Source organism: Salvelinus sp. IW2-2015, linkage group LG14, assembly GCF_002910315.2.
Source record: "Salvelinus sp. IW2-2015 linkage group LG14, ASM291031v2, whole genome shotgun sequence".
Lineage (NCBI taxonomy): Eukaryota > Metazoa > Chordata > Actinopteri > Salmoniformes > Salmonidae > Salvelinus > Salvelinus sp. IW2-2015.
In genome coordinates this window covers 12,753,273-12,776,932 of record NC_036854.1, presented here as the reverse complement: position 1 = coordinate 12,776,932, position 23,660 = coordinate 12,753,273, and the positions used below count along the sequence as shown (strand labels likewise).

The following is a 23,660-nucleotide window of genomic DNA, read 5'->3' as shown; positions in this document are numbered from 1 at the left end:
ATGATAAATTTTTCAGTGGGCCTTGATTTAGGCTTGAAACTTCTTAACATGCTCAGACTCGGCCGGATGACTTATTTGTGGTATGTGGATGGATTATAGTCCAGAGTAATATGATTGGATTGCGATTGACTTTTCAGGCCGGCTATTACCCATGATTGATTGAAAATTCGTGCTAATTGAAAGCCTGCCATAAAGCCAGATGTCTGTTTTCTCACTTTATCTTTTCAGAGTCCATATACACTCCCAATGGGAGACCACTGAAGTGTTTTGCGAGAAGTCCCACCTGCGGGAATGCAAGCAACAGCTATACAGACGAAGCAAAAAAGTTATATGACTTGAGTTACATTTTACCAGAAACCTCCACATAGGATGTGCAGCAATAGCGCTCCTGTATTGTTATTGCAATTTCAGCTCTGAGATGTGTGAACCTGGAAGTCGTTGTTCAAGAACATTTATTGAGAAGGCGGAAACATATTAAACCTGTGGCTCATTGAGTGTATAGAAGCCCAGAAATGAATGAAGGACTGGTGATAACCTAGGTTCCGGGGAGAAGGGCCAGAAGGAAGACATGGAGATTAAACGAGAAGAGGTACTAAACCTAACAAATGATCTACTATAGAAAAGGGAGGAGAGGACTGAGGTCGGGCGGACAATGATGGAGAGAACCTCTCAGGTCATATCGCCACTGGGAGGCCCTTGGCTTCCCTCGACAGCCTTTGACATCAGGACCTGCCACCTCTGTTCCTGCTGATGACAGGCCTTGGTTTTTATTGGCTCGACAGTCCACAGAAAAGGATCCCAGGATGGGAGTTGGCATGAGTAGGACACAGGAAACCGTAGACTGGTTTGAGGCCCCTGGAGGATGACAATTTAGTGATAAGGATGACACCACCAGGGTTGGAAACTTAGGAGCTCTTGGCCGATGGGTGGGGAGCGACGCTGTTGAATTGTCAAAGGGAGATAGCCGAAAGAATGCAGAGAGTGTGGTTGCATGGCAGCTCTGAAAGACGATTACGCCGAAAGTAGCCTTGATGAGATTTCTTTCCATCGAAAATGCCAACTCCCAGGGGTTAATCCAGTTCCACAATATTTATGTTGGTTTTGTGTGTGGTGTTTGTGTGTTCCCTAAGTGTGAATAGTCCACTATGCCTTCGGATTTGAGGGGTGGTCCAAATACCCTCCCTCATGGCATTCTGCCCAAACATCTGACTCATAACAGGCTCTCCTTATATTAACTTCCCCCGGCTCACCCAGTTAGAAGCCTGTGAAACCAAAGTGACAGGTCTTCTAATAGGACTGTGTGTGATCATCTGTGTGTACGAGTGTGAGATTAAGTGCGCCTTAGGGTAATGCGGCTCGCCAATTGATGGAGCCCCATAGGACCACTAGTATATTTGGGATAGGCACTGGACTTTGAAAAAAAATTATCAAGAACAGTCCGGTCACAGGCACTTTTGTGAAACCGCAAACTCCTAACTGGTTTGAGCGGAGACATATCCGTTGATCATTTTTTTCTCATGAATTTGTTTTGGCCTTGTTGAGGCCCATTTCGAGATGTGGACGACGTTCTTGTTTTATTCTTGGACTAGTCTAGTCTCGTAGCACATGAGGCGTGATTATGACTTTCTCAATGTATGTTAAATATGCATAATAGTCAAGGGATTTTTACCGTGTTAGGCCATAAGATCAAGTGAAGAAGTTGCGCGGTTATTAGCTCCATATGACGCTCAACATTAAAAAGTACGCCGCTCTTACCTTTCTATCTCATAAAGAAAGCTTACATTATATCTGTGTATATAGCAATGCGGGCTCAGATGCATAGTGGCCAGGGCAGTGTGTTACTCTTAGTTTTCTTTTTGTGTGTGGTCACCCTTATGGTAATATCTCATTGCTCAAGACACTTTGGATATGCGTTAAAATCAACTTCCCTCGCCTCTAAACATTAAATTAAGACCTAAAGCCACATTTTTAAGTTTTCCTCAAAAGTTTTTATAATAATAAGTTAAGACATTTAATTTTTTGCAATATATGACAATTTTGTCTTTGCGTTGCCTAATTCCAAGCAGGAGAATCGCTTATTTGGGTTCTATGACCTCCAGGCAAGATGCATCACAATTAACGTCAAACCTGCTGTAATGGGCCCCAAACTGTTCTTTCTGAGGGGGATGTAGCTTAAATAATATGAGAGTGAGACGGGTTATCATGTAACTATACAGGACTAGCCAGTTGATACACAGTATGCTTCTGCTGTTATGTTTTATGCTCTTATGTCTGTTAAAGGGTTCTTTACTTTAACAGTGGAAACTCTGCTTTTGTTTATTTTATATGTCCTAGGTTATTCAAAGCTTAGTTGAGACGTAGTAAACAGTGAGTAAACTGCCTATCTAGCAGGGCTGAGGGTACGTCTCTCTTCGGTCCCTCCCCACGGGAGCTGGATCCTTTCTGTGATATCTCATATGGTCCGGTTGGACATCGCAAATCGCGGTTGGAATCTCGTCTTCAGGTTCTAAGTGTGGACCCGCACCGTAGTGTGACGTTTATAAGTACAAATTGATTACGTGTTATCAAACTATCTCTCGCGCAAAATACTCGATTCATTTTTATTGCATCCAAGGTCCAGTCTAAGATTTTATTTAACCATTGCCTCAGTTCGATCTCGCATGACAATGAGGTCTTCCATTTTATATTTACCTACGACCCACTCACATTGCGTGTTACCTGTTTGAATCTAAGCCTGCTGTTGGTTCTGAAATAAACAACGCTTATCCCATTTCCTGTCAACACCCAATTTCTAATTTACCTCATTTACCAAAAAGATAGGTTAATTTGGGAAATTAATCAATTTGCATTTGTAATGAATAAAATTAGATTGATTTTTGTCCGCTGTGGTAGTTGTCCTTATCATTAAATTATTAGTAGAGTTGTATAGTCCCCCCTTGTCAGTAATGTCCAGGCGACATTGCTGTGTGTGTGGTGTGACGTGGTCCAGGTAATTGTAGTGTTGTGTGTGTTGTAGATTTACCATGGTCAGGATGTGTTTGGATGTGACCTGTGTGTGGTGTACATTTGCCTCGGCTGGTGTTGTGACGCGTAGTGACTAGTGTGTGTTGTCTTGCTTGGTCTAGTGCGTGTTTTGTTAATTTCCCTATTGAACTCAATAATTACATGTTGTGAAGGGACTCCAGATGGGTGTGGATGGGGTTTGTGACGATGTATTATAGCTGTAGTCAGATTTGCTCCCCAATGATATTTTTTAAATAATCCGAATATAATATAACCCACTCACATCTCTTGTTACAATTGTGTTCGGTGGAAGAACTTGTTTTTCAGCACAAAAAAAAAAAAAAAGAGAAGGAGAAAGTTGATGCCAAGGCTAAACAGAAGACATGCTAATTGATGTCTCGGACAGGAACAGCTGTCTGTAGGTAATGAATCGTTGTCTAATGTCTGGATGGGGCGCATAGCCTCGGTCTGCCGTTGATAAACATTTCATTCTGTCTGGCCCTCTTAAGACAAAAAAAGCTCTAGTAATGAAGTGTTTCTATTGGGACATACACTGTGAGACAGTGTGTGGCCCATAGAAATGAATAAAGGATGTCAAAGACTGAGAGACTGCAGTGCTCTAACTGTCCACCGGGCAATAGCAACCAGAAGGGACACTCACGGAATGTTCTTTCCTTCCAATGTGACGAACAGAGTCAGACACCGTGCTGGAATATAATGAGGTACATACTGACTCAGTCTGACTGTGTACATTTGCTGCTCAGAAGCCTTGGTCCAATATAATAATGTTAAGATTCAGATGTGTTTCTCCTAGAATAGTTTTGGTGTTTTTTTCCCTCCAGCCTCAATGAATTCCCCTGCTTGGCCCAATGACTCACTACTGCACCTCTGCTGGTTTTAAACGCCCCTGTCCTCTGCCGTGCATTTCTGACCTGTCAATCTCCAGCTCTCTCTGTCGCAGAAGGCCCTCTTTGATCTTCACCAGCGTGTTCACAGGAAGGGAGGCTCCGCCCAGCATCTGCACAGGAAACACACACATCGGTCAGCACACTTAACATCTACTCAACAAGCAGATCCACATCGTTTGTCATCGTCGTCATTATCTTCATTATAATCAAACTAAAGATTTAACAAAGAGACACCATAATGCCATTTCACATTTATAACCTAAATGTAGTCCCTATACAAAGACATGAGCCACAGCTTATCTGCAAGCGCTGGGCCTTCACACATTCCAACAGTATATCCTTTATAGCCCTCCTCTATACAGGAGTGTGGGTAGGGTGTCATGGACGGGGCGTTTGGGCGGGCGTCTCTTCAACATTGCATCAGTGAGTGACTAATCTCCTATAGCATAACAAGGTCTCTGTGCCAGATGGCTGGGCTGCTGCAGGGCCCCTGGTAAGAAGCTGTCACAGGGATCACGATATGGGTCAGGTATGTCCTCACTATCTACTACTGCAGGGGCACAGGGCACAGGGGCACAGGGCAGAGACAGACATATCACGTTCAGTAGGCATGAAATAGAAAATCATTTGAATCGGAAAGATGAAAATGGGTGTTCCTATTGGACAAATTCAGTTACTGAACACATCCCGTACTATTATAATCTGGTCTCAGTCTCCATAAGATTGAAGGTTAGGAGGTTGCAACATCTAAGTCTTTATTTCTATACTCTCAAACCATATCTGAAACCCTGAAGAATCCCATAGGTATTCTAATATGGTGGACGGGACAGTGTGTCTACAACAGACTTCAGGCTTAGTCACGGGTGGTATGGTGGTGCTATGGCGCTATGTGCACAAACAATGCACACCAATCATATGGATCCTGGACACAAGAGCCATTACCACATACTGCGTTCTGCTTATCTGATGCGTGTAACCCCTCGGTTATTGTCTGTTCATTTTTTTTCTTCTCCAGTGACAGTCGGACTTTGAGTTGCCCTGCCTGCCACCAGGTTAAAAATACCTCTCCTATTAATGCCCTAGATATCTCTAGCCCTGTTAAAAGGACCCCCTCCTGTGAGGCTTTGCCACCCCCCCCCCCCCCCCCATGCCCTGATAGGAACCAGGTTAGGAAGACATCACAGGAGATTGGTGGCACCTTAATTGGGGAGGGCTGGAGGGGAAATCAGTGGAATGGTATCAAATACATCAAACACATGGTTTGATGCCATTCCATTCGCTCCGTTCCAGCCATTATTATGAGCCGTCCTCCCCTGAGCAGCCTCCACTGGCAGACATCCATCCGTCCCTGACTCCAGATCCACTTCACATAGCTTAGCCTATTTTTAACAAACCATTGTGTGACTGTGGCCACAGCAGCGGGCAGAAACAAGCAGAGACGTGTCCACTGTATCCTGGTAAGATAAGCTAGTACACATGGGCTCTCAGAACTCAGCAGATAGGAGATATTACAAAAGGGCCCCAATAAAAAGGTAGGGACACTGCTGTACTGACAACAAACAAGCTGGAGGGAAACATGGGGAGTTTCCACAACACTGTATGAGGAGGCCAAGCCAGGKCAGGCCAGGGTAAGACAGGATAGGCCAGTGGGACCCACAGGGACTGGCCTGAATTCTGGATCCCACTGCTGGCTTCGGCCCTCTCATCACAATATCACCACACATGATGGTTTATGTGGTTTTCTGCAGAGGAAACGGAGGGAAGCTCCGACTCTCTTTTGTTTTAGGCTGGTCTAAACCCAACCTAAATAGCGAGCATGACAAACTGAGGAGGTGTCGCCTGTGTAGAGGACACTCAGTGTGTCTCTGGGGACGGCAGAGCACCAAACTGCCACTACAGCCTTCAGGGAGCAGGAACACCACCCAGGGAGCGGAAGTCAGCATGAAAAAATCATGAAAATGACGGTCAAGTTTGTGCATTAGTATGTGCTAAAAATGAAATGGCATTGTACGCTGGAGGCCTTTCTCTGGGAATCAATGGTGAAAGAGAGGCTGTCCACTTGCCTGCCAAGTTTATAGAAAGAGAAAGACAGAGCGAGCGAGAGAGAGAGAGTATGTTAAGAGAAGGTGGGTGGGGTGCAGTTAGTTTGTCGCCATGCAGTCGGAGGCTCTTGGGCTGGGGGGGATTTACTTTAACATTAGGGATGAATGGCTGATCTGGGGCATAGCTGTCCCCACCAGCTGATAGCAAAGCCCAACACAAAGCAACACCCAGCGCCCTCTGACTGAGGTCATGGCCATGGGTGCAGCAGGGGTGATGTTATCACTGCATGCCTGCTAACCCCGCACCACACACTCTTTCTTCATTGGTTTAATACCAGAGGAAGCCTACTCCCAGCACCAGGCCCTAGACCCAGTATCAGGCTCCCTCACGTTGTCACTAGACCTAGAGCAGGAGCATACTGTATATCTCCGGTTGTCCSGCAACAGGTTTTTCAGTGTTCCACCTAATGACCATATTGTCGCTTTCTTCCTCCACACAGTCATTTCAACCAATTACAGTTGAAATGCAGTAACAGCAACAGCTGCTCCCAGACAGACCCAGACATTACACTGTGCTGCTGCCTGCTGAACTCTGCCAAACGACAAGACAGTTTCATTTAGATGCCTGGGGAGCTGGGTTTATTCATCTGTACCACACAGGAAGATGGAAACACGCACACACCCACACACAGGCATGCACACACCAAACTAACGAACCAGAAACCGAATCATCTTTTATAATGTGTCCCACATACGCCAGTGTATTTCAAGTTCAAAGCATTCTTACTGGGAGGTGGTCTTTAATCCTGTCAAAAGACTATCTTCCTGGCAGAGCTTATTACTTAAAGTAACTGTCCAGTGTTTCCCGATTTTTATGAAATATGACCTATAATTGCTTACAATATGAGTGAAATAGTTTTCCTTTAAAAAGTTTTCAATTAAGTATGTTAAAAAGCAGCTTTTCTTTGTTGGAATGGTGTGGGCGTATACCAGTCGTTAAAAATATTAACGCGAGTAGACCGCTGATTGGCCAGGACATCGTCCTCTAGGCCGCTGATTGGCCAGCTCATCCTCCTCAAAAGTATGACATCATACTCTATCAGGAAATAGCAAGCATTTTTGAAACGGTCTGTTTGAGATGCAAGTTTGAGGCGGGGTGTTTTTCTTCCATTTTATGCTTTGACAAATAGGAGTATAGGATGAGTCAACAACATTATTTGGGTATGAGTTAACAAAATATGAACTTCTGAAAGTGAGATTTTCACTGGACAGTTAATTTAAAGGATCAAATCAGATTACAGCAACAAACGGTCTGTTTGCTGCTGTAGGTAAATCTATTAGGCCCACTGGTCAAAGGTGCTATTGGCTAGTTAGCATAGCGAGGCTTGAGTTACATGTAACGGCTATGACCCAGGTTAGCCCTGAAGTGGACTTGCTAGCTTGTTAGCACCTACTGCTACTACATCTCACTAGCTAGATTTACAAAATCTCTCACTAGCTTTCTCACACTTCTACTAGGCCTACATATTATGTACTGTAGTCCTGGATTTAGCCATACAATCTTTAATTGCATCCATTTAAATTGAGTAGAATTTGTAACATTTTCTAATTTCCCAACAGAAACGGCCTAGCCTGTCTCTCTCCACTCTCTCCATCACCAGACGAGGTCAGCATTTGGCTTTGGGCCTGGTTTCAGCTGCATCTATGTTACCAATTAAAATGAACCTGGCACATTGGGAACAACAAAACTTTGTTCCCAATGAATTCTTGTGGAGATGCCTGACTAAATGACACCTGGGAGCCAAGCAGGCTAATAACTGTAGCTCGCTCTGTCCATCTCTCTGTCTCACTGCTGGAGAGGAGGTCGTCTAGGAGCGCCCTGGAGACCTGACAGGCAGGCAAGCAGGCAGGCTGACTCATTATACTGTAGTATGGTGGGGCAATATGGAGGAGAGAGACAAGCCATATTCTCTCTCTCTCTCTCTCTCTCTCTCTCTCTCCCTATTTACCTCTTTCTGAGTCTCTCTCTCTCTCTTTACCTCTTTCTGAGTCTCTCTCTCTCTCTCTATCCCTTGGCTACTGCCGTGGCGAGGCGAGCGCCACTCTATCACATAGCACAGCTAATCTGCTGCCAATTCCTAGAACGTTATCGCCCCTGCCGCCCTCCTTCCAGGGCCCTCCAGTGCAGACACCCCAGCTTTCAGCACTCTCTCCCAGCCTTGCACACTGACACACACCTCCCCCTCCACCTCTCCTACCCTAGTGGGGATACATTGGGACTGCCGTGATCTGAGCATTGCAAATGCATTAGACTTTACCTTTACATTTGTATTTTTAAATGTTTTATTTAACCTTTATTTAACTAGGCAAGTCAGCTAAGAACAAATTCTTATTTACAATGACGGCCAACCAGAAGAAGCCTCCTGCGGGGGACGGGGGCTGGAATTATAAATAAAAATATAGGACAAAACACACATCACAACAAGAGAGACACCACAACACTACATAAAGAGAGACCTAAGATAACAACATAGCATGGCAGCAACACATGAAAACACAGCATGGTAGCAACACAACATGGCAGCAGCACAAAACATGTCACAAACATTATTGTGCACAGACAACAGCACAAAGGGCAAGAAGGTAGAGACAACAATACATCCCGCGAAGCAGCCACAACTGTCAGTAAGAGTGTCCATGATTGAGACTTTGAATGAAGAGATGGAGATAAAACTGTCCAGTTTGAGTGTTTTTTGCAGCTCGTTCCAGTCACTAGCTGCAGCGAACTGAAAAGACGAGCGACCCAGGGATGTGTGTGCTTTGGGGACCTTTAACAGAATGTGACTGGCAGAACGGGTGTTGTATGTGGAGGATGAGAGCTGCAGTAGATATATCAGATAGGTGGGAGTGAGGCCTAAGAGGGTTTCATTAATAAGCAGTGGGTCTTGCGACGGGTATACATTCGGGGTGTACATCTAAGAAATGAAGGTGTGTCTGCAGATACACCATATTCTGACTTTGACTTAATTCCATCATAATTCCACCACATTTATTCAGCGAGCGCAAGGGACCCACCTCTACCAAGCCTGTTACGCACCTTCATAAAGGGAAGTCTGAATACCAACTACTGAGAAGTGCTTAGGAAAGGCGTCATTTCCTAAGTCGGAATCGGGCCCTTAAAGCATAGAGCATGGCCTTGACACACATACAGCCAGAGGACACGCCAGCTGCAGCTCACCGTGGCCCGCCCTGGCCCTTAGTACCTGCCTCCCAGTGAGTTTGGCAGCAAGTATGAAGCGAGGGCCAGCCAACGAGAGCGTACAGGTCACAGTGGTGGGTAGTATATGGGGCTTTGGGGACAAAACGGATGGCACTGTGATAGACTGCATCCAATTTGTTGATTAGAGTGTTGGAGACTATTTTGTAAATGACATCGCCGAAGTCAAGGATCGGTAGGATGGTCAGTTTTACGAGGGTATGTTTGGCAGCATGAGTAAGGGATGCTTTGTTGCGAAATAGGAAGCCGATTCTAGATTTAATTTTGGATTGGAGATGTTTAATGTGAGTCTGGAAGGAGAGTTCACAGTCTAACCAGACACCTAGGTATTTGTAGTTGTCCACATATTCAGAACCGTCAGAACCGTCCAGAGTAGTGATGCTGGACAGGCGGGCAGGTGCAGGCAGCAAATGGTTGAAGAGCATGCATTTAGTTTTACTTGCATTTAAGAGCAGTTGGAGGCCCCGGAAGGAGAGTTGTATGGCATTGAAGCTCGTCTGGAGGTTAGTTAACACAGTGTCCAACGAAGGGCCAGAGGTATACAGAATGGTGTCGTCTGCGTAGAGGTGGATCAAAGAATCACCAGCAGCGAGAGCGACATCGTTGATGTAAACAGATGATGATGAGAGGGTTTGGGAGAATGCCGTGCAGAGACACAGTAGGTATAAATGGAGTGTGTGTATGAATGCATGTACTGTATGTATGTATGTATGTATGTATGTATGTATGTATGTATGTATGTATGTATGTATGTATGTATGTATGTATGTATGTGTGTATGTATGTATGTATGTATGTATGTGTGTATGTATGTGTGTGTGTGTGTATGTGTGTGTGTGTGTGTATGTGTGTGTGTGTGTGGAGAGTACAATCGGTAAACAGCTCAAATGTGTAATGCTTTATTAAACCTCTAATGAAGGGCACCGACCGCTGGCATCCGACACCTGTTTGGGCATACCTGTGCCACCGCAGGAGGGGGTGCCAGGTGTTCCAAGAACAGTACCACCCAAGCCAGAGAAAAAAGGGACAAAGCATGTCGTCCCAACTTCGTTCGCCCCCCCCGTCGCCCTTCCTCCTTCTTCAAAGCAACGGCCATATAAAAAATGCACTATTCTGAGCTTGTTTTGATCGAGTCAAGACCCAGCTAAACGCTCCTTTTAAGGAAGAGCAGAGGGCCGAAAAGGCACGATTTGTTTCTGTTTTGGGGCTGAAAACTGTGCAGGAAAGATTTTCAGATTCAGAGCCCCTGGAGAGATTGATGACCACTGTGTTTCCTCTGATACAGTCAGGAACACAGAGAGGACTGACTGCATGAAACGGCAATAGACAGTCCAAACAAACAGAGTCTATGCGGGTTAGGAAGCACACACACAACGGAAGCCAGAAAAGCTGAAAGGGAACAAACTCTCAATAAGACACAAGTAAGCGACGTGGCTGAGGATTGATTCATTCTCGGAAACTCTCCTGAGAGAGAAAAGAAGCACAGCAACCACAACATTGTGCTTTTTCAGCTGTGGCTGCGCATCACTTTCATGACTGACAATCAGCCTGTGTTTGCCATTTCAGAATGACTAAGTATGACCTGATAGAGACAGTGAAGACACACAGGTCAAACTCCTCAGGGTTCAGATGGTTTAGGTCCTCCAGCAGAGGGAAAGAGAGACCCTGTTCAGAACGAGTGGTACTAGCCAGGTGAGAGAGGGGAGGCCGCTCTGCCCATCCGTGCCCTCCTCTTCCAAAATGGAAGGATAAACAGACCACATAGCAGCGATGCCACTCCCCCAGGCAGCTACATCCCTCTCTCCCCCTCTCTCTCCCTTCCCTCTCTCTTCTCTACTCTCCGCCCATCTGCTTTTCCTCCCATAAACAAGGTGACATAGTGTAGAGTGCTGCCAGAGAACCTCCTCGCCTGCTGCTGCTGCTGAATCCACAGCCTTTCTCCCAGCCTCCTCACCAGACGGTCTGTGACCTCCAGATCAACATCTATCCATCCATCTATCCGTCCACTCCACTGGAGCAGGTAAGTGCACAGGCCTGACGAGAATGACAACTTAAGTGCTGTAAAGAAAGCAATATTGTAATATTGTTCCAGCTATACGATGATATCGACATTACCTTGAAACTAATAACAATGCATTTCTGCGGGGCTCCAAAGAATTCCCTAAGTATAATTTATTCACAAGGTCAAGCACTAATAGTTCAAACGGATAAGACTCACAGAATACTTAAGCAACTGTATTTGTCTCTCAAGCATTGATTGATCTTGCAATACGCAATAGTGTTGTCATGAAGGCTATATCCTGAGACAAAGGTATCCTGACGTTTAGGATGGAGTAGTACTGAACTTAACTGTCCTACTGTAAACAAACAGAGCAGCGCGTGCACACACACACACACACACACACATCAGAGGCTAGCCGTGACCTATCCACAACACACACATTTGCATCTGGCAAAGGCCTGGAATTTGCATTGATTGAAATGAGCAGACAGGACACAAAGGGAGTCTGTAGACAGGGAAAGGTTACTGCCAACCAACAAACACTAGAGGAGAGAACTGGAAATCACATGGGTCTATCATGAAAATGGCCCTCTCTAGCTTGCCTCAGTGCAGTGAATCTACCGGTAATCATTTCTCATATTCATTGTAATCCTATATTTCAATACCAAGTGGAAGAGGCTGTTATGAAGATACATTTTGTTTGAATAGAACAGACATTTTGTGGTTGTCAACTGACCATTGTTCACACTGCTATGTGTACCGTAATTGGGACTGTATAACATTTCACGTATGCCCTCTCCTGGGCCACACAACCAAAGCAATGCCCACAGCTCCCTGTGCATCGCTGTGTGATGCCATCATGGAAAGTTCAGTGCTGGGGGCCAAGCCCATTGAAAGCTTTCCTCCCTCTCCCTCCAGATGACTCATTTTCACAGGAACTACGCCAAGAGAGCAGAAAAAATAAATAAAACGAACATTATTGGCCTGTGAACGCTTCTGCCAGGTTTCAGAAGGATTTCCTTCTTAGGTTCGATTCGATTTCATGTTCAGCTTTGTTTTTCACCCACTGGCTCCGTCGCTCCATGTYGACTCTTTCATGGAGAGGAATGGCGGGTTTGGGTTTACAATCCAAACAACGTCCCCATAGGGTTTCAATAACAGCCTCTATTAGTTTGTCATTTCATCCTGCTGTGTCCTTGGCCTCCCCTTCAGAATGCCCTTGTAAGGGTGGGTGAATCCAGGGGGCAGTGAATGAGTAGACGGTGACATGTTTAGTAGTGCCAGGGGAGAGGCTATTATTAATGAACTTATCATATCCCCTTGTCCTGACATGAGGAGAACAACTCCTGACCACCCCAGAGCGGAACYCTTGGGGGCATTTGGTGTTGACATGCCGCTTGATTGCCACTCATCGCTGAAGGCATGGTGCGTTAAGCAAACCCATGTGTCATGTGACCAGGGTGAGGGAGGTATGTTTGTGCCAGCCTGGGCTCCGACGTCATTCACTAGTAACCCCTCTTACCCAGAACCCTCCAGTTCCTTTTAGGCTGGGGGGCTCCTGTGATCTTCTTGGAACACCGGGGTATAGCCTAGCGTTCCTCTCAACCACAATGGAACGTAAAACAACACGACTCAAAACATGTAGAAAGATAATGATCTCTTAGCAGAGATGTATTAGATGCTTTAGTGGACAGAAGAAAGGCCCTTAATCCTCACAGACTCATTATCAGGACTCTAGCGAGATTCCTCCGATTCTACATCCTAACCCATTAAATCCGCACGCTCTCCTACACCCAACCCATGCTTTGCACGCGCACTTCCCCTCCCTCCACACTGGTGGTGTTCACGAGGTCAGGTCAGAGGGATGTTTAAAGAGGGGTTTAGGTTTGGCTAGTGTCGAAATGGACTCCACCTCTTTGAGATAGCCAAAGGTCAGCCCTAAGAATACCCYCTGGCACATAGCTGGAGCCGGGCAGATAACTGCTGTCAGCAGGTCTTCAGCGGGCCTGGCCGCCTCCTCGCCTTGCATCTCCCTCCCCTCTACTCTGGAGCAGGCCATGGGTAGTCTGACTCAGAGAGGCAGGGAACCAGCAGGGACCAGGGGCAAAGCTGGGAGAGTGACCCACAGATCCTCACCTTTCCTGAGCATGCCTGTCACTGAGGAGCCCCTGAGGGGAGAGAGGATTCTGGAAGAAGAGATAAGGCCTGTGCGGACGGACTAGAGAGAAGTAGGGCTGCTCTGACGATCACAATCCAGTGTGTATATTCTCGACACAAAATGGAGGACAGCTTTAGCCACAGTAATATCTCCAACAGCACCCTCACCGTCACTGAGATTAGAGGTGGTTTGAATGGCTTCATCTCCAGTTAGAAGTGTTCTGCGTTCCGATAAGGCGTGTCATCTCCAGCAGGTTTTTCCTTCCATATTCTGCCAGAGGGAATGCGGTGGAGRCAAATAGGACACACCACGTACAGCACCTACTCACTTCCATGTTGGAGTTGTCAAAGACCCAGCAGGGAAGTGGGCTATTCATTTATATGATGTCTAAAGCTGTCACAGTACATAGAAAACACACATTCCACATAAAATCATCGAGCTAAAGCATCGCATCCTTCAAGAACCCTGACAATATTCTAGTATTAAAATTAACCAAAATATACAAAAAAAACAAGTAACATACACCATGAATACCAAACTGCCACCATCCAGGGTACAAACATCTCTTCAAACCTAGCTTCCGACTCACAACTTATGAACCCCATTGAGAGAAAAGTACAAAACCGGTTTCCTTTTTAGAAAACATTGCGGTGCGTCCTTCACAGAATAAGCCCAGATAAGATCGGCCAAATCCAGTCAGCCATTTATAGAGAGGAATGAATTATGGGAGACGACAGGAGGTTGGAGTCCATTTTATTATCATTCCATTATCCTCCCCTCTCTGTTGTTTTGACCTTGAGAGGAGGGCAGAGCAGTACAAACACGTGACACTAGAGAGCAGACTCAGTGGGGATAGGAGATCTGTGATTGATTATAAGGCCTGAGGTTATGGGGCCCCAAAATGAGTGACGTTTGATTATATAGATTAAAAAATGATGTTGTATTGTAACATACACTGGATAGCTGCAGTGAAATGTGTTGTTTTACAGGGTCAGCCGTACTGTTGGGCATGAAGGGGATGGGTGGGGTATCTTGCCCTCCAGTTGAACCAATTGTTAATGAAACTGAATGTGACTGAAAATGTTATTCTGACTCCGTTAACAGTATTTCTTTGTCTGTGTTTTCTGCATGCTCACTGACTCCACTTTCTCTGCTGCTCCCTCCCCCCAGCGCAGCTCCTCCAGACCCCTGGGCCCTGGGACCACTTCTCTCACCTCCCTCCGTCACCGCCCCGCCACCACTCTCCATCCTCTGCACCACCCCTCTGTCCACCTGTCCTAGAGTACGCTCTCGCCCCTCACTGCCTAGCGCCCAACCCCACAGAGCCCGCCCCAAGCCCCAGCCAGCCCCAGCATGGATAAGGTGCAGCACACGATGCGCTCGGCCATCCGCAGAGCCTCCATGGCGGTGGACGTGCCCCCCCAGGCCAGGCAGAACATGCAGGAGCTCTTTGTCAACTTCAGCCTCATCCTCATCTGCCTGCTGCTCATCTACATCATCGTGTTGTTGATGTGAGGGCCGGGGGGGGGGGGCCGGGAGGGGCCAGGTGCCACACTACAGCCCAACAGGGCCATGCACTCTTCAAGAGGGCCAGACAATGAAAGGGGAGAGGAGGGGAGGGGATTGGGTGGCAAACATGGAGATTATCTTAATATTTTGTAAAATGGTTTTGAATTTGCAGGAATTAGTGTAGGATAAGATCAGATATACTGTTTTGTAGAGTCTAATAATTCTGCATGATTTATTTTAATGACTTATACAATCAGACACTATAATACTATAAAGTTGCAGTGTGAGAGTTGCAATAGAAGATTGTTGTTCCCAGATGCAGTATACACTCCCCTACATATTTATTTGCACAGTGAAGCTAAAGGGGCATAAATATCCTACCCCACCAAAGAAAATGCTAATGAGAGGCTAGCATGTTTTGGCGGCATGATCTTTGTCCATCTGTTACTTTCTCAATCATCATTGTTCACGATTCATTCGTGATTATCCGTAACCGTGGTAGCACCCGCACYTTAATGTAGAAGTGTTCAGAAACATATTCTATTGTTATTCACGATACAAGGGACTCCAAAATGACACAATAAATGATTTACCAATCATTGAGCGCACCATCATCCGAAACACTACTAAAACAAACTGCAAATGCATCCAACGAGTTTGTAGAGTCACAAGCATGATGTGGTCATTGCGTGCCAGGAATATGGGACCAAACACTAAACTTTGGACTAAATTGAATACACTATTCTAAGAGTAGAGGAGTTAACCCCCATGTCCTGTCTGAATTCCCAATCTGGCCCTTATACAGTACCATCACAGTCACCTAATTATCCCCGGTTTACAATTGGCTCATTCATCCCCCCGCCTCTCCCCTGTCACTATTCCCCAGGTCGTTGCTGTAAATGAGAACGTGTTCTCAGTCAACTGACCTGCTAAAATAAGGGTTCAAATACTTATGACACCTTCAAATGCGGGGGGACTAGACACATAAAGTGCTTTCATTTCTAAACGGTAAACAGATATGTAGGAAAATACCCTGAAATAAAAAGGGGACATTCTGTACTGTCGCCTGATAAAACTTTTGACCTCAAATCCAAAATGCTGGAGTATAGAGCCAAATTAAACCTTTTAGCCTCACTGTCCAAACAAATACATAGGGAAGTGTACGTTAAAGTTGTGTGCACACGTGTCACCCTCCTGTACGTCTGTCATCCCTCACAGTGACTCTTAACCTACAGCCCCCTACTGCCACCTGGCTATACTGACACACTACAGTGCACTGCTGAAATAAACTTACTGACAATGTTAACCCAAGGGAATCTGATTTGTATATATGTGTGTGTGTGTGTGTGGGTGTGTGGTATGTGTGTGTGTGTGTGTGTGTGGTGTGTGTGTGTGTGTGTGTGTGGTGTGTGTGTGTGTGTGTGTGTGTGTGTATGTGTGTGTGTGTGTGTGTGTGTGTGTGTGTGTGTGTGTGTGTGTGTGTGGTGTGTGTGTGTGTGTGGTGTGTGTGTGGTGTGTGTGTGTGTGTGTTGGCGTGTGTGTGCGTGTGTGTGTGTGTGATCATATGTGTGTCTGCGTAAGTGAACCAGTCTCTCACTGGGCCCCTGTTTTCCCCTCTCAGACCTCTGTAGCTGAACCAACAACCACCACAGCTTCAGTGAGGGCTAAGCAGGGAGATGTAATCTGCATCCATCCAATCATCCATCCATCACTAGCCTTCCTGAGGAACCTTCCAGAAGACCCCCCCCCCCCCGAACTGAAGAGCTTTGACCAGAAATTGATCACTCTGCCTGGGGTATCTGCAGCCTGAACCCAGCCTCTCCATGTCGAGTGTCATCATGGATCTGGTCAACAACCGCGGCCTCAACCTGATGCTCAACTTCCTGCTCATCGTCATCGTGTTGCTCCTCATGCTTGTCCTGGTCAAGCTCATGTAACCGCTGACCTCTGACATCATGGCTTACAGTAGTTAGGTTGAGCAATTCCAGTCCCCAAGGGCCACAGAGTCTGATGGGAGTCCCTCTACCTCTGATTTGATCATATAAATACACCATGGCTTCGACTAATTACTATTCAACAGTTGTTCATCCACAGCATCAAATCACTGAATAAAGGCTGCGAACCTGCTGGATTAGAATCCAAGATCTTGAGCTTTTGGAAAGAAGAAAAGTCTGGGATTCCATGAGATCGTAACACGAGATTCAAAATATGACAGGAGGATGAAGCTCCATCCACCGATGGTAGAGAATGTAAAAAATGTTGGCATGGGAGAATCAATAGCATGCCCTGCTTCTGTTTAGCTGACCTCCCCCTAGTGGTAGAATCACCTAACTGCACCACATTTCATTCTGGCCAATGGTTTATTTTTAAGTATGCCATTCAGCAGACACTTTTATCCAAAGTGACTAACAGTCATGCGTGCATACATTTTACGTATGGGTTTATATGAGCCATAGAGAACAAGCTCTTTAAAGCTTTTACACTCACAGTCAGACTAWTCAAAGCTATTAAGACCAAAGCACAGAACACGAATGATGCCKCTGACAAATGAAATGGAACTGAAAATGATTAAAGCTGCAATATGTTGGGTGACCCTACACAATTCACATAGAAATGTGCGTTATAGATCTGTCATTCTGATTGAAAGCTAATCTAATCTGTTGTATGTGTGCTATTTCTATGCTTCCCATTTTTTTGTCTTTTACTTTCTTTTTCAGCTACAAACGGCTGAAAATACAYTATTTTTGGTTATGGAAAATATATTTCACAGCGGTTTAGACAATACAATGATTCTCTACACTATACTTTCTTGTTTGCCACATAAACTGAAATTAGGCAAACTAGTATGCGATATTTAAAGGCCCAGTGTATTCAAAAACGTGAATTTCCTGTTTTATATATATATTTCCACACTATGAGGTTGGAATAATACTGTAATATTGTGAAAATGATAATGCCCTAGAGCTGTTTGAAAGGATTGCCTAAAATTTCTGCCTGTTTTGGTTGGATGGAGTTTTGGCCTTCTATGGTGACATCACGATGCGGTAAATTAGATAATAGACCAATGAGAAAGAAGAGTTCCAAACGTCTCTGAAAATAACAGCTCATTTTCAGTTTCCCCCTCCCCACTCAGACCACTCCCAGACAGTCACAGCAAAATTCTTGCTTGAGAAATTGCCCTTTGCTAAGAAGCATTTTTTTTACCATTTTAAATGAAAACAATCACAAGTTAGGTAGATAAAAACAGCTGCATATGACCTTTAAAGTTATCAGTCCTTTGTGGTGTGATATAATCTCTTGCACTCACAGAGTAACTGTTGAGTTAGGCCGWCCCTTTGGAGACGGTTTGCTTTTCATCTTTTTGTGTCCAGTTGCTTTTGAGCACAGTATGAGTTTTAGCATATTCACAGCACATTCTTCACTCAATAAAAATGGGTATGTAAGTGTAAACTGTTCGGTGAGAGATATAATATTGTTATTGCGATATCCTAACATAATGGTGTGCTGTAAATGTTTTAGTGCCCAGTAGTAAGACTCGACTCATTTATTTTGGCAGATTAAGACATAAATACAGAGTAAATGCACCAAACACGTCCAGCTCTAGCTCTCTGAAGATGAAACTACTGTAGAACGGTTGTCTATCTGCAGGCACTGGCTCCACTGTTCACTTTCTTACGCCACAACGCATTTTGTAAAGAATGTTATAAAATAAAGATAAAACACACAAACCATAAAGAGTTTGTCTGTCTTCATTGAAAATGTGAACTACTTTATATAAACCTTCGTGGAAATGCTGGAATGGATGTGTATCTTGTATCGGTGCAATCCGGGATCCACCTCTATCGCTCCAGTATCCCTGCACATTGTAAATATGGTATTGGAACTGACCCTGTATTTAGCATACTTACTTTCTCGTGTTATTCAACAACAAAAAATTGCGTGTGTTTTTGTTCTACCTTATGTTATTTTTAGTACTACTTTGATTTTGATTATTGCATTGTTTGGTTTAGAGCTTGCAAGAAAGGCATTTTACTGTACTTGTGGACGTGACATTAAAACCTGAAACGTGATCCTTGCGACGTCCCTAACCCATTGAAGTTCACATTTAAAATGGTTAAGGTAAGGATTAGGTTAGAGTTAGGGTTAAGGTTAGGATTTAGGGTAGGGACGTCCCGAGGATTCCAGATAGCACTGACCATCTTGTATTGTTTGTCTTTAGGAAAAACGACAATGCTTCAGAAGCCCACCAGAGGGCAATATGCCCTCATATTTAGTCCTACATGAAGCGGTTCACAATTTGGAGGGAAATCTTCACCAGTTTTTAGTACAGACTCCAGGCAATATTGTGCTGAAAATCTGAAAGGTTAACACCCATGACAACTAACTAACACTCATCAATTTACTTGACAGAGTCCCCTGACTAGCTGTCTAACAGAAACTGTAGCCTACTTCCCAATCCACTCCTCTCACCTGGTTGAGCTCGGCCTCTTGCCGTAGCCTCTCCCTCTGCTGCTGCTCCTGTTGCCAGGCCGACAGGGCCCCACACAGCTCTGGCCCGGGGCCGGGGGGCCGGTACTCCATCTGCTCACTCAGCCACATCTGGGTCCTCACTGCTGGCTGGATGGGGGACCCTCCTACTGTCTGGTGGCCCAGTGGTAGGCCCCTCTGGCTGGGTACCGTCAGCCCGACGCCAGGGTGCTTGGTCTCCGGTAAGGCACTGTAGGTCAGGTCTAAGGTGTTGGGTTTGAGTGGGGACGAGCAGGCAGAGTGAGAGTCTGTCTTAGTACTCAGGGGGTACTTGTACCTGGCCTCGGCCCCTGGGGAGTGCAGGTGGGATAGGTAGGGGTCCGTGGGGCCCAGAGTGTCATGTCTGTAACCGTAGAGCATCCCTCTGTCCAGGGAGCCATGGGGGTCAGAGCGGTACGCGGCCCGGCCCCCGGGGATGGTCTTCTCCTGGGGGCTGAGGCGGGTGAGGGAGGACCAGCGGCGGACAGGCCGGGGGTCCTTCATGTCCAGGGGGCTGTCGAGGGGCGAGGGCAGCTGGCATGAAGACCAGGGGCTGCTCCCAGGGGAGGGCACTGTGCTGAGCTTGGAGCCGGAGGAGGGCGAGGGCATGACGTGGGCCGTGGGGAGGGCACCTTGGGAGCGCAGCGGCTGGAAGGACAAGGTGGTGCTGGAGCTGGAGTGGTCTGGAGGAGAGGAGAGAGGAACAGTGTGTGGGTGGACTCGTTCAACTATCTTACATATTCCAAACCACATACATTTCTATAATACATGACCACAACTTTTTGGGAAGTTTCTTGCCTGACAACTGTAGAATTTAGTAACAAAGGGATGCTCCAATTCTGAACACAGTACTGCACAGTGTGCTCCAAGAACCATTTCATACTACTGAACATTATTATTTTAGAAAATGTGTTCCTGGTTCATAGAACGCTGCAGTCTGTCTGTCTGGAGGGCTCAGATGTTCGGGAGGGGTGTTACTGTGTTACTATATGGGTGGAGGCACCGCCCACAGTGTCAGTGTCCCACAGTGTCAGTGTCCCCGGGCTCATCTGCCATGTTCCTCATGAATAACCCACGATCTGTGTGTGTGTGTGTGTCTGTGTGTTATACGACATACTAGGAACACTGCTTCCTCAGGGGCATCACGCAACGTGAGCAATGAAGGACACAGCTCATGGAACAGACACATGTGGCCAGTCACACACAAAGAAGCACGGGGGAAACAAAGGACTGTGTCTATGGCTGGGCCCTTCTAAACCAACATGACTAACTACCAAAGCAAGACACGGATAATTATCTCCCCAGTGCAGGTCTGAAATTGAATGACAGTATCATATGTTAAAGTCACCCTGTCATTAATCATTGGATGAACCAAACCGTATGATACTTCTACTGTACCTCAGCATGAAGGCCACTAGTTAGCCATGAGTATATAGACAGGACTGAACTCGGACTCATCACCAATTATAAGTTCTGCCCATTACTTAAGCACATCATAGCAATGATGCAACAACCAGTGGCCCATATCCAACTTCCCTCATTTACAGCAATAGACTAATATTAAGGCATCAAAGCCTCCACCGGTGCTTCCGTGCATCTCATTAAAACTAGAGGACTCTGCAATGCAGCAGAGCAGGGATTTACTCCTTCCAGACTTATTGGAAGTAGACTGGCTGGTGAGTTGGGGGAACAGGGAGAGGGAGGGGAGAGTAAGCCACAGTGACAGGGAGAAAGGAGGCTGAAGCTGGAGCAGAGTGGGAGGAGGACAATAGCCTGGGATGGTCTTAGCGCTGCCCGGGCCAACTCTTTTGTCATCCGTTGTAATGCGGTAAACTGTTAGCATGGTAACTAACACCACAGAGGAGTTGGCTAAACTAAACCATGCAGTGACAGTGATCTTCCACCAGGCAAGAGAGAGGAAGACAGAGGAGCAGTCTGAGAGTGACAGGGCAGTCCTCCAACATCCCAGAGCCCTCTAGTACAGGAAGCACAGAACTGCTCCTGGCCCTAACTAACCCTGTGTAACGTTCCCTTCAACTGAATCTAAGCAAAAGATGACCAGATAATCTGAGGCCAAAGAACCTCGGCCAAAATAAGAGCATTGCAGGCCAAGGGCTCTGACTCCCCTGTACCCTGACAGTGACAGAGAGTGACACTTTGAAGGAGGAGTCAGCCAGTCAGAGAAGAGACAGAGCAGTCATTCTGTCAGCCCTCCTCACATCACATTAGTCATTAGGGCAATTCACGCATCAGAGCAACCCCCCCATGCACTGCTCCCACGACCAACGACCGGAATGTTCTCTAATATGAGCAGCAAGGACGCAGGGGGGGGACGCATAATGATTTTATCCTTGGTTGAGTTATAAGGTCAATCAACTTAAAAGATTGTCGGCAATATTTTGAAAGCAACYTTAGTTCAGAATGGAGGTCAATTTCACTGGTTTGCAAGTTGTACTGAAGTAGCCGACTTTGACTGATTTGTACTGAGACAAAGACCCTGTTGTCATGCCACCATACCACCCGGATTCCGTTGCTAATTGTTGTTCAGTTTGCTCTCACCTTGAGCTCCCGGGAAACCATTAGCGGAGGGGCCGTTAACAAAGACAGTGGCACGTGGCTAGTTGAGGTTCTGACAAAGTGCTCCTTTGTTAACACTTTTGAGTGTCAGGGCAAATGCTAGAGCAGCTGGAAGGGGCTGGGGGTTGAAGGGTGGAGGTGGGGCTAGGGCAAGTTAGGCTCAGACAGCCCATTCCACACAGGACCGGCTGCCACTCTCAACCTCACACATTGGACACTTCCTTCCCTAGCTGGCTATGTGCAATAACCTGGTCTGGGAAGAGGTGACTCTAAACCAGGGCCCGGATGCATAAGGTTTCCCTTAAGGAATAGAGCCCCTCAAATATGTCCTTAGGCCTACTTGAGGGGTTTTACAGTAGTTTGAAGGTATGTATGGCAGAAAGAGTATCTGYTTACCACGGAGACGGCATGATTCACTGACTAATGTCTCGTCAAAGAGATTGCTTTAATTTTGTCAGATAGCAATCAAGACAGGATAACCAAATTGCTTCAGAAGACAATAAATCACGTTTCTTGTAGTTACTTTTTTCTCAACTTGTTCATATTAAGTACGTCAAGCTAGCTTAAATAGTACTTAGAGCTAACTAGCCAGCTTTGTAGCCATGGATTGTGCATCTTCCATTGTTTAGCTAAGTAGCTACCGGTAGCTGGTTGATGTTTTTCTTTTGTAACCAGAGCAGATGAAAACAACCTTCACCTCCACAATGCTGTTTACATTGATATCCATACTGAATGAAGCAGTTCAGGGACCTCATGGGCACCCTTAACTTTTTCACTTCATTTAACGGGGAAATTCACCTTAAAATGTTTTMTGCACCTGACTTAAAGTTAAGGAAACTTTAAGGAAAAGATAAGGTGTTTTATGCAACCAGACCCACTAACCAGCCTTCGGCTGTCTCTATACACGCTGAGCCTGACACAGGTAGTCTGGAAGGCTTTGAGTAGACATAAACCAGTCTGAAAGGTGTTAAGTAGACATAAACCAGTCTGGAAGGTGTTAAGTAGACATAAACCAGTCTGGAAGGGGTTAAAGAGAATAAACCAGTCTGGAAGTGTGTTAAGTAGACATAAACCAGTCTGGAAGGAGTTAAGTAGACATAAACAGTCTGGAAGGGGTTAAAGAGACATAAACCAGTCTGGAAGGTGTAGACATAAACCAGTCTGGAAGGGTTAAGTAGACAAACAGTCTGGAAGGGTGTATGAGACATAAACAGTCTGGAAGGTGTTAAGTGACATAAACCAGTGTCTGGAAGGTGTTAAGTAGAACATAAACCAGTCTGGAAGGTGTTAAGTAGACATAACCGTCTGGAAGGTGTTAAGTAGACATAAACCAGTCTGGAAGGTGTTAGTAGACATAAACCAGTCGGAAGGTGTTAAGTAGACATAAACCAGTCTGGAAGGTGTTAAGTAGACATAAACAGTCTGGAAGGGTTAAGTAGACATAAACCAGTCTGGAGGGGTTAAGAGAATAACCAGTCTGGAAGGTGTTAAGTAGACATACCAGTCTGGAAGGAGTTAAGTAGACATAACCGTCTGGAAGGGGTTAAAGAGACATAAACCAGTCTGGAAGGGGTATTGACATAAACCAGTCTGGAAGGTGTTAAGTAGACATAAACCACGTCTGGAAGGTGTTAGAGCACATAAAGTCTGGAAGGTGTTAAGTAGACATAAAAGCTGG

General features: G+C 45.8%; 2 protein-coding genes across 3 annotated transcripts in view; one reads left to right on the top strand and one right to left on the bottom strand.

Moving 5' to 3' along the window:
• The window catches only part of LOC111972670 (centrosomal protein of 85 kDa-like), an 82,129-nt gene that overhangs the window by 22,365 nt on the left and 36,104 nt on the right, over positions 1-23,660 (bottom strand). For both annotated transcript variants that reach the window (XM_023999696.1, XM_023999695.2), the window contains exons 3-4: positions 19,370-20,088; positions 3,936-4,021 (exon numbers count right to left, since the gene is read on the bottom strand). In XM_023999696.1, the coding sequence (XP_023855464.1) occupies positions 3,936-4,021; positions 19,370-20,088 (805 nt within the window). The remainder of the gene's footprint in view (positions 1-3,935; positions 4,022-19,369; positions 20,089-23,660) is intronic.
• LOC111972671 (phospholamban-like) lies at positions 11,025-14,905 on the top strand. The gene is made up of 2 exons (XM_023999697.2): positions 11,025-11,250; positions 14,561-14,905. Exon 2 carries the CDS (start codon positions 14,744-14,746, stop codon positions 14,903-14,905), a length of 162 nt encoding a protein of 53 aa, XP_023855465.1. The 5' UTR covers positions 11,025-11,250; positions 14,561-14,743.